This window comes from Eurypyga helias, unplaced genomic scaffold (assembly GCF_000690775.1).
Source record: "Eurypyga helias isolate BGI_N326 unplaced genomic scaffold, ASM69077v1 Scaffold52153, whole genome shotgun sequence".
NCBI classification, from domain to species: domain Eukaryota; kingdom Metazoa; phylum Chordata; class Aves; order Eurypygiformes; family Eurypygidae; genus Eurypyga; species Eurypyga helias.
Window position 1 is genome coordinate 1 of NW_010242827.1, and position 11,645 is coordinate 11,645.

At 39.4% G+C, this 11,645-nt stretch overlaps 1 protein-coding gene across 1 annotated transcript; it reads right to left on the reverse strand.

Moving 5' to 3' along the window:
- Positions 1 to 173: 173 nt before the first annotated feature.
- On the reverse strand, positions 174 to 11,198 carry FASTKD2 (FAST kinase domains 2; the record flags this gene model as incomplete). The annotated part of the gene is given in 11 exon segments (XM_010149183.1): positions 174 to 207; positions 209 to 337; positions 1,420 to 1,504; positions 2,393 to 2,614; positions 3,621 to 3,784; positions 4,174 to 4,346; positions 4,649 to 4,788; positions 7,136 to 7,259; positions 8,793 to 8,901; positions 10,011 to 10,114; positions 10,521 to 11,198. Coding segments are annotated over 11 exon segments (1,962 nt in total), but the record flags the coding sequence as incomplete, so codon positions are not given.
- Between the last annotated feature and the right edge of the window lie 447 nt (positions 11,199 to 11,645).

Here is an 11,645-nt window from a genome sequence, read left to right on the forward strand (position 1 = left end):
CCCCCACCCCCAAACTATGATTATATTTATTTCACTGATAATGGGAAGTGGTAGAGTTCCTCTGTCCTTTCGCCATAGTGACACCACCACTACCTTCTATGTAGAGAGGATAGACACCTACCACTCTGGAGAAGGCTCATCATTCCCTAAAAGCTCTGTTCTACCAAACATACTCTTCTCTGTGCCGAAAACAGGACCAAAAAGAAACAGAGCTCTTCTTACCAGAATCACATGATAGCCCAGTTTGTTTAGATGCCGCTGCTTCACTGCCAGCTTCCCTTGAGGGTGCATTGTACCCACACAGAAGGCAGACAGAGGAACAAAGAGAAAAGCCAATCTACAACCAAGAAGAGTAGGGAAGACTCCATTGTACAAATGCAGAATAATAATTTTTAAGACAATGATTCAATGATGTCCTTTAACACTGCAGAATGTATAGCTTGCTTTCTGGTAAACAAAAATCTCAGGACTGCACAAATTTCATTATCCTTTTCCTTCTTCAGACTTAAGTAATTTAGACCCTCTCTCTTCTTCCATGAGCATCACAGATGTACCAGCATTGACCTGAATACCTACAGCAGAATTAAGTCCTTAGATCTCCACTTCTCCCACATTGAGAAGGAAATAGATCATTCAGAATTCTACCTTATTTTGACAGCATCTGCATTTACTTTGTTCCTTTGCTAATATTCAGAATCAGTTACTTCCTGCCATAAAAACCTACTTGGAAGGGTGAGGAAAGCTGAATGCCTTGGAAGGCTGACAGCAAGTTTCCGTTACACAATTCACCAGCTCTCCTTTTCCCAAAAAGCAAGCTATACAAACTACATTGCTGTGCAGTGATCCAGCACAGAAATGTTAAGTATCACCCAATTCTACTTAAATGTTACTTAAATGATATATGTCCCACTTCAGTTACTGAGAGGTCATTCTTCTACACAAGATTAATTTAATCACCTATAATGTGGATATGATGATCCTTTCTATTCAAATTACTTTTCAGCAGCTGAATTAATTGCCATAACATACCGTTGAGATGCACATTTTGGAGACTTAGAGAATAACTGAATGTTTAATTGGACATACAAATATTTGGAATTTTAAAGCCATAATGTAGCAATTTTTTGGAAGGGATTTCAGTCACACTTCAAAACCCGTATCCATTATAAGAGCATCCAATGACTGATGTTTCCTGTCTCTGTCTGAAATGTTAAGTTTTAGCCTCTGTTAGAATAAGGTAGTGAGCTGGGTGAGCTGTTGCTCTGAATTGGCATGGCAATTTCTGCATATTTCAGTGAGCATAAAGAGCAAGTTAGTTATCTACTTTGCTTCTGCAAAATGGTGAACCAAAGAAGTAACTGAAATGCATACAAATAAAACTAGCTTGCTAGAAAAAAATAATGCAGTCAAAAAAGCCACCTTTGAACACTTGGGTCAGCATGATCATCTGTTGCAGCTCTTGGGAGCACCTTCTTTGTGTCTGAATCCATTCTGATTTCAAAATCTGAAAACAAAACAACAAAACATTTCACACTGCAAGAGGTTACAATTAATGTTCTCGTCTGAACATAACCTGTTTTCAAACAAACAACTCATTTGAAAAAGCTAACAGACACTGTTCACTGCCATTTCTAATTGCTCTTCTCTAATAATTTTCATATTACTGATGCCTTTTTCCCTCCCGAAACCAATATAAACAGCTACAGCTTGCACACCTGCCGAAAAAAAAACCATTTTTGGAAACTATAGATATAACTTTATGGGAGTGAAATCACAGTTTAAAGAAACTAGTCATGATTACAGCCTGTCACACCTACTCAGATAACCCCACTCTTCATCAGAAATATTTAGGAAGAGAATTATTACAAATACAGAAAAATTGGTAAGCTGGGTGTCTGCCAAAAATTAAGCAATATAAAAGAAAGCAAACCTTATGAAATGATCACCTGCCAGAAGGTCATATCCCATTTCATAAATGAAAGTAGAACCCAAACCTTAGCCAAAGCTTCAGAGAAGAAACAAGTCAGAGAACAAAAGAAGGCCGCAGTTTGGGTTTGTTTCTTATGTAATCTACTATTAATATGTCAACTCTCTAGAACAGTTGGATTTACATACAGTTAATTAACATCTGCTTGCTGATGCTTAACAAAAAGTCCAAAGCAGTTTTTTAAATAAGAGCAATCATAAAGTTTTAGTAATTGACTTAAATACTTTAACAGAAGCATCCTAGAAAGTAGATTCACCAATCAAGGACAACATTTGTTAAAAGCTTGTGTCTTCAAAATGTGACACTTTTAATCACTTGCACCCTATGCAAATTTGTTCCCACCTTACTATTTTGGGGACTATAAATCTACATTAAAAAGAGTATGAGAGTAATTTAGCTTCATACCAATATGATATTTATATGGCAGCTGAACGTTTTCCCGAAACATGTTCTCATCTCCCAGAAGTTCTATCAGTGCCTCCCGAGCCTTTCTGAGATTGAGAGATACTAGTAAAGAGAAATCCTCAGTCGGCACAAATGCAGGCTTTGTGAAGGAAGGGCTATCAAGCTCCATACATGCTTTCACACAGCAAAGCATCTGTTCATTTTGTTCTTTGTACAGATCATCTGAAAAAGGATACAAAACATATTACAACCAATGCAACATCTCACAGATTTTTTTGTCATTTATAGTCTGTTCTGGCAGAGCAAATGAATTTCAATATAGGAATCAAAACCCACTTGTATTTTTCACTGGTATGTGAGTACCTTTATGGACTACCTTTAATATATTGTTAAAAATACACCATCAATTCACTAATTATAATATTAAAAGCCTATGGCTGGGACCTGCCCATTTATCCAGTCTTTCCCCGCTACTGTACACAGCTCTGTGCATGCTATCAGTTATTACAGGAGACTTAAGAAGAACATGGAATGAGAGAGCATGCATAAAACCATTTCTAAAATCCAGGCAACTAGAAGGCTATTTATAAGCCAAAGAAGGGGTATCAGACTTGGTGATAATTTTCAAACTGTTCATTAGGAGTACCAAGATGCATAAACTCTAAGCAATTACAGCCTTAGAGCTTTCAGTTTCACTCAGCAGCTAGACACAGTGTTTGACTCTACACTGAATTTCTGCTCCACTGAACTACTCTACTGCAATAGAGAATTGTAATGTGGAAACCGAATTCTACTACAAGCCATTCCAACTTCCTCATTATAACTCAGAGCAGTCAAAAAACCCTTTAATTCATGATTCTAGGTACTAAAGTTGATTTGCAAAGGTTAAGACTTCCTGTGTTTTTAAAAATGCCTGAACATCTGTCAAAGACCGAACCCCTGGCTCTTAAACCTTTCTAACGTTTCCACAAATCTCATATTCACCTCTTTCCGTGTGCACACCTACTATTACACTGTTGCCACCATGGGGCAAAGGACAATAAGCCCTAGTGCAGAAACAGATCACTTTCATCGCCATCACCACGTTAGCTTTGCCTTGAGGACTTCAAATTTAATATCAGTCATGTTTGCATACTTAGGTTTCTCAACTTTGAACACAAATACAACAGATTAGGTACAGAGGCAGACTATCCCTTTAAAACAAGAACATGACAAAGTAAGGCCTGACCTGACGGGAGAAGTTCATTCTTGCTGTCCTTTTGCAGGAGCACATCAAGTGCACGATGAGGAAGGTATCCTAAGATGCAAAATGAATACACTGCCTTCAGCAGGTCTGTGTTGGATATCTGAGGGAGGTATTTATTCAAGCAGCTATGAAGAGTCTCGAAAAACCTTTTCCAAAGACAGAAGAAAAATATCTAAATATACAAACAAGGCTATATGAAATACAGATTTCAAACAAAAATACAAGTTAGAAATTTTTATTGTCTTGTGTAATCATATGCTATGTAATCTAAAATGAGTTTTTGATTCTTCTTAGAGGATACAGCCAGCTATCACGAGATTCAGTAGCCTGGTCAGCCTAGAACCAAGGTCTCCATTTTCAGTTACAAAGAAAAATTACTATGTAGAAAAAAAAATGTGAAAAGACACAGCAGATTTACCTTACACATAATAAAACAGGATTATGAACTCTTTCACAACTGAAATTAAATGGCAGTTGCCATACATTACTCTATAATGAGTACGTAACATTATCAGCATGCTAAATTAAAACCTACAGATGCTTTTCGCCGCAGGGAACATAGTTGAGTCGTGAATACACTCGGAGAACAACCAAGAGGTTTTTCAAGTTGAGGAATTCAGGGTCTTCTGTCACCTTCTTAGCAAAAGTACCCATCAGCTCACTAGGCTGAAAGCCAAGTGTCTCAGAGGCAGAAATAAAAAGGATAATCTAAAAGAAAAGATTTGTAAGGTGAAGAAAGCTAGTAAAGTGAATCCTACCTGTTGATTTCATAAAAGGTATTTTTAATGAAAGCAGATATTTCAAAATGTTACACCCCTTTTATTTCTTATGTCTTTATTCAATAAATATAAGAGCATTTTAAAAATTTAACTGTATCGACTTCATCAAATTGGAATTTGTAAAAAATCTGTTCTCCAAAGAGAAAACACAAGCATAAAAAAAGTAAGATGGAAACCACCAGGAATTCTTCTAGTACCACCTAGTACCAAATTATTTGGTCTCAAACTCACCTGTCTTTTCTCCCAGAGGCAGGCAGTAGAATTCACATAGTCTGCCAATGCTGAAAACAGTTTTAGATTACGGTACTGGAGACTGTTACAAGTTTCCAGAACAAGGATTAACTGCCGAATCTGAGTATCGTGGACATTGTCTGTAACGGAAGAGCAAAGAAGGACAAGTGACATTGTGGGAACAGTTTGGCTAAGGGATGGAGGAGGGGAAAAATAAGTAGATGAGGAATTGTGGCACAGACTGAGACTAGCTAGGCAAAGTCAACTGAGCTACAACACATGAAGAAACTGAGAGGTAGAAGAAACCAAACTAAGTCAGGATCAAGCTAGAAGGGATAAATCAGCAAAAGGGGACAAGCTAACAAAACAAGAGAGAAGACTGTTCCCAGAACATCTTCTGTTCACAGATTCTTGATTTTCAGCACTGCCAGTACTCAGCCCAGAACGCTCAGGCTAGCCCCTTTAGCACTGACTGAGCCTCGGGGCTCTCCCTGTCTCCATGTCAGCTGAGGCAGTAAAGAAGAGGTGGATCTAAAGCTGCTGATTAATCAGATATTAGCACATGATAAAATTTAGTCTTTTTTTTTATCATTTGGTTTTACAAAACTGCAAGAAACCACAAACATGAATCCATGTTAAAATGCACTAAAGGCTGTCAAGCGCAAAAGCACTAGTGTATGCCGAACTGGAAAACATGGAACCATAACGTAACCTCCTGACATATGAGCATGATGAGGCAGACTGAGTGCCAGATGACAACAGACTTCTGCACAGGATTGCTGCTTCATTTGCCACACAAGATGGACTTACTCCTGTGATGAAAAAGATTAAGTACTGAAGAACAACACTCTCTTGAACATCCTGCTTCGTTTGGTGCAACAAGGGACATATCTGTCATAAAAGACAGTGGTTGCAAGAGAAAAGAGCATAGTTACCATAGCAGATCAGCACCCATCAAAACTAGACTTTATCTGTCCTCTGCTAGAGGACGCAAGAGGACAGCAGGAAAATAGCTGAACTTAACTCCGCCGAGTTGTGCTCAGTGATTTTCCAAGCTCAGCGCGAAACAGTTGACTCATTTCTTGAAGTGCTGAGTGCTGACAATTGCAATTGAAGCCAATGAGAGCTGTGCATCAAATAAAGTGATTTGTAATGCTAGGTATTCTTAAAGAAAACAGGCCAACGGAATCTCAAATTACTGGACACTCTGACCTTTATCTCTCTTCTGCATAATTAGAAAATTACTATCACCACTGGGTCACTCCCTTGCTGCTGTAAAAACTCAGTAAGTACGTATGAAGTACACAGTTATTACAATTCTGGTCAGGTTCACAGGTATGGGAGAGGGGGCTACTTTCTTGAGACTCCAGCAACAGCACAGGACCTGGAAAACCAGCTGGAGAATTCCTTTGCCCCATGAGCCCCAAAGCATGCCCCTCCCACCTCTTCCTATTCCATCTTCAGCCTCTGATAAGGGTGATTTCTGTCCAGAAATTAATTACTCTGTCCCCAGAGGATCATTTGCATGATGTGCAGCATGTAAGTCCTAAGAACATGCACTAAAAGAAGTGGAGAAAAAAGTACGGAGTAGTTGCTCACTCTGTGTATGCCATCTAGCCTGTGTACTGAGTGTGGTGCAGGTCCTATGGGAGAAGCCAGAATGTGTAAAGACTGTGTCCTAACACATACAAACAACCAGAACAAATAAAGGCTCTACAAGCAGCCCGAACACTCGTGGCTCATTTATGTTAAGAATGCTGGTTTTTTTATCTCAATGTTTTTTAAGACACGTTCGTATGTATTTTAAGTGTAAATCAAAACATCCTGACCACATATACTTCAGAAATATATTGTAAAGATACGGAAAGAGGTGAAACCATTAGCTCTCATTTATTTTTTTTCTGGATTGCAGCATAAGATCAGTTATTAAGCAGCATTCACTGATTAAATCCAGTTAATCAGGGAAACGCTATGTTCCTTTTAATTTATCAACTAATCACACTAAGCTACTAATCCATCCTGCAAGATGTCCCCTTCTAATTCAGATTTGTTTTAAAAGTTTGCCTGAAATCTGTTTTTTCTTGCTAGAATTAAATTATTTTTCCTAAATTCTGCATACAGAAAAATGCAAAGAAAAACACGTAGTTCAGGTAAATGTTAAGAAGGGCAGAGATGACAAGAGCTATTTGCTTTCACTATCGATCCATAATTTCCTGTCTTGCTGCTTGTCAAAAGGCCCCACATTACTACAATGTCCTGTAAAACAAAGATATTTTCTGAGTTTTAAAGGAATACAGAAAAAGGAGATTAGACAATAATTGCAAAGAATATGGTATAAGAAAGGGAAATTTAAGAAATTCATTTAACTTCATCAGACTGGTATTCGTAAAAAAATCTATTCTCCAAAGATAAACACAAAGAAAGGTGAGATGGAAGGCACCAGATATTTTATACATAAAATACATAGCTATAATACATTTTTCTTACCCTGGATCGTTTTACTGCAGGCATTCAGGATTGGAATGGAACAATAGTTCATTTCAAGAAGAGCCAAAACCAGACGCAGAGCAGTCTCTAAAGTCAGATGGTCTATCTCTTTCAAAACTGCCACCTATAATGAATTAAAGTTTATTAAAACCTTCATTCTTCAGGTATATTATCACCACATTACCATGAAGGCATTTTTATCAGAACTTTCCCAAATTCCTTAGGCTGTTCAGACTTATATGACAGAAAAAGGAACCACAAATAGCAAAAGCATCAAGTAACTACTCTCAATTTCTTGATACACAATTATAGCAGATCAGGTGTTCTAGAGCTGTGTCACTATGCAAGTTCCCAGCAATTTGCCTTTATATGTTATTTTTTTAAGAAAGAAGTCTCAGTAAAGTTCATTTTCAATTACTGTGAATATTCTACCAACTCTTTAAAAAGTAGCAGAAATATAATTGTCACAGTTGACATTTAATAGTGCTCTAATTACCGTTCTGGATGCACATGAAAGCTGTAAGCCTTCAAAGTGATGCAATGGCACACCAAGTGGCATATCTTTAATACTAACACCCAGCTACAAATGTGGACTGAGGCACAGAAGGTAAGCTCTGATGCCACAAAAGAGGCTTTGTTTATCAAAGCAGTAATTAGATTGATATAAATGACAGTAAAAACGAAACTGCAAAGTATATTACCTAATAAATACAATAGTCTTACTGCATGCATATCGAAGGTTAAATATAAAAAGTGTCTACAATAGAAATTACACAGTATTAAAAACAGCACCCTGTAGGCTCAGAAAATTAAGAGCTCCCTTCAGTTAACATTTCCACTTGTTAGTTTCCTCCCACTTCCATATTCCACCACATCTTCAGCCAGGTCCTCATCATCTTGTAAAAAGTGGTACCTTGTTCAAGTTTTAAAGGTTTACTTACATCTAACACATCGCATGAGACCCCTGCACTGCTCTACTCTTGCCTAGTTTCCCATCAGTGGTATCTTCCCTCCCTTCCTCAGGAATGCTTTTACTGACTCTGACCTCATCAGCTACGTGATGAAAACAGTAGCAGGCCCTGTTGGAAAGGTTTCAAAAAGTGGCTTTAAACGAGGGACGAAACCCAGTGTGCCCTGCCATAAAACCTACAGCCTGCCCCAACCACCGTATTTCCCAGGGGACCTTTCAGATACACAGAAAGGTAATGCCATGAGCTAGGTGAGTTCTCCTGGCATCTCACTCCCATCAGTCCTCTTGCCCTGCACCTTTATGGGACACAGCTCCATCACAGACTCATTTTCTGTCTTCTCATCTTCCAGCCACAAGCTGGGCAAAAGAATCAGAGAACAACCTGTAAATGCTTCTATGAAACTCTACGTGGCCAACCCAAGCAAGAGGTGAGGGCACTGCTATTTTAGTGCCTCAATTTCTTTTGTACCATCTCTCTTGCTTTCAGCCCCCTTTCACGGTGGAGTATTCCCAGCTCCAAATTTAAATTCTTCCTGCAGATACAGCTGGACTGTGATTCATATAGCAAATGCAGTTAACCTTTCTATTTTATTTTCTCTCTGAGTGTCTGGAAAGAACCACACAGTTCATAAACAATAAAGAACACAGGCTTTGGGAGAGTAAAAATGAGCCTCCAAGTAAATTTACCTCTAATTTCTTTTTCAGAAAGACTGGAGCATCTTTTCCCATGCATTTCATCAGGTTTTGCAGTATAAAGATGTCTCTGATACCTGGAATGCGCTGCTCCACTAGTAACCTGATGAAGAAACACACACAAGGCCCTGAGCTGGAGAGTGTTTAGTAAAGCTTCCCTCATTTCAGCAGAAACAGATGGGTACCCCCATTCTCCATCACTGATGTACTCCTAAGTTAAGGCTGAAATTCTCTGCTCCTATCCCACCTCCTTTTTTGCAAGGTTAGCATAACTCTACACAATGTAGCCGCAGCACAGATGTTCTGCACATGCAAATTATTATATATCCTTTCTTAACGTTATCCTGATAGAGGAGTGCTGTTGCTGATACATTAACAGCAGGGGCACCTGCCCAGGCTTCACATATGACTGTGCAGGCCTGAGTGCTGTTAAGCCTCAAGAAATTAACACGCTTCTGTGCACTGCACTGAAATTCAGAGAAAGAGCTGTAGATGGATCACTTGCTTTCTACCAACTTATAAGAACTATGTACCTCTGCTTCCAGGAGAACTTGGGTTTTGCCTATCGCTAACATCCACCTTCTCAAAGCAGGACTTGACACAGGGCCAAAAGTACTGATGACTGGCAAGTTCTGTAACAGCCTCAGTAAAAACAGTCTCATGGGAGTGAGCAGTGGTTACCCACATAAATCTCACTGGCCCAGAAAAAAAATCACTACAGCCAAAGAAGTTATTCTGATAAAGCACCACACAGAAGGCCTTGCTGGAGGCACTGAAAAAGTCTAAACCTGTCTTCATCAATTTTTACTTACTAAATTAAAAGAAAATATTCCCTGTCTGTTAAACAGCGCTTTCGTCATGACAAATCAAAATACTGCACAAAGTAAGCTAGTCTCATTAGCTCCTTTCTACACGTGGATAAAACAGAGGCACAGATACATGAAGTGACATGATCAACAGCACAAAAGAAACCACAGTGGTGGAGCTGCAGTCGGAATATGAATCCGCTGCAGAGCAGTCTAGCACCCTATGCCATCAGAAGCCTTTCTGCTTGAAACTGCAAAGACAGTGCCAAAAATCCCTGTCTTGTACAGTTGTTATCTCCTGTGCTCATTTAGGTCCTAAAACCAGTCCTGGATGCGCAGACATTCCCTCCACATATTCAAACAGCACTTAAATATGAAGAACATGTGAAAGATATATTGTTCTTACTGTAATCCAGCTTGAAGAGCACTCACATTCCTGTCTTTATCCAGCCCTGCTAAAGTAGTTGCCAAAACTGAGATACATCGGTTATCGAGTTGATTGAGCTTCTCCTGTTAAAAGAGTTGTCACAATGTCAGATTACTTCGGACCAGACTAAGTTTCAGAAAAGAAAACTCTTAATCTGTACCTGCCATCTTCTATTTCCCCCAGAAGTCAATTCCTAAACTTAAATTCTGCAGTGACCTACAAGGTCTCACATCAGTTGCATTTAGTTGATTTAAAAAGGGCCATGATTTTTGACACTTCTCCTCTCAGTTACATCTGTCTGAAATCAGGCAGTGGTTTCAAAAATGAAGGAAATCAGAAGTACACACAAATTAAGTATGGGAGCCCTCTTTCCATGGAACATCAGACTAAACACGGGATGTAACCCAACTCTCTGATATTGCACAACCTCCCAGAATTAGCCCTGAGGTTTCTGCCCAAACTTAGGAGAAGAGGGATTTTGATACTTACCTGGCAAACTCTCACCAAAGTCTGGACTAGGAGAGTGTTTTGAGGAACACCTAGGTTCACCACGGCATGCAGACCGAACACCAGGTCACCCCGCGTCATCCTTCTGGCGTCCTGCAGCAACTGCTGACAAAGCTTGACAAACGCTGGGTGCTCAAAGATCAGCTGCTTCTCGTAACGCTGCTGGTCTTCTGACAGGCTTCTGAAGAGCCTCCACACTGTAGTTAAACAGTTTGCGAAGTGCTTAGTGGAAACAGCAGACTCTGAAGCCAAGTCCAGGACATCGGAAGGACAGGTACATTTCTGGAGACTATTAAAGAACGGTTCACTGTGTTCCATTACATGCTTCACATTGATGCTCCCAGAGCCATCCAACTTTTCAAGTCCTAAGGAGCTTTGGGGAGCCTGCTCACTCACCAAAGCCCCTGTATTCTTCTCTGGTTGTATCTTAGCACCTGTGCTAAAAACATCTGTCTTTTGAGACAGAAATTGAAAAGATGATCCATGCAGAGGACAAATATTTAAAAATGATTTCCTGAAGTACACATTTTCCAGGACATTCCTGTACCTGCCAATCCATAAAACGTGTTTTCTTGTGGCTGAAGATCTGGGAGTGAGCACAGAATTGCATCTATGCATGTATCTAACAGTATTTAACAAATAACTTATTTTATTATTCATTTTTGCTGTGTCTCATGAATAGATTTGAAATGCCAACTCAGTGAAATTCTACCCGTGTAAAAAGTCCTGGAGAAACCACATACGACCACTTATCTGTAAAAGCAATTGAAAATTATGGATTAGTTACAAGACTTTCAATTCCTAAAGTTTAAATTGCCAAATCTATGCACAATTTATACAGGGGAAAAGAGAGGGGGAAAAAAAGGAAAAATAGCCTAGGAAAATTATTTGCAGAGGAAGTTTTGCTGGGTCTTGTACGTTTTAGTCAAACATCCCAACACACGGCTAGCTCATTCTGGCTGTCAACTCATTTCCTCTTTGATGTTTTAACCAAAACTATGCCGGGAGGGAGTCTTTTCCTAACCGCCTCCTGAGAGGGCTCTGGTGGGTGCCTTCGGCCCACCTTCGGCTGCGGTTCACAGAATCCTGCCGGGCCGTGGGCAGGTC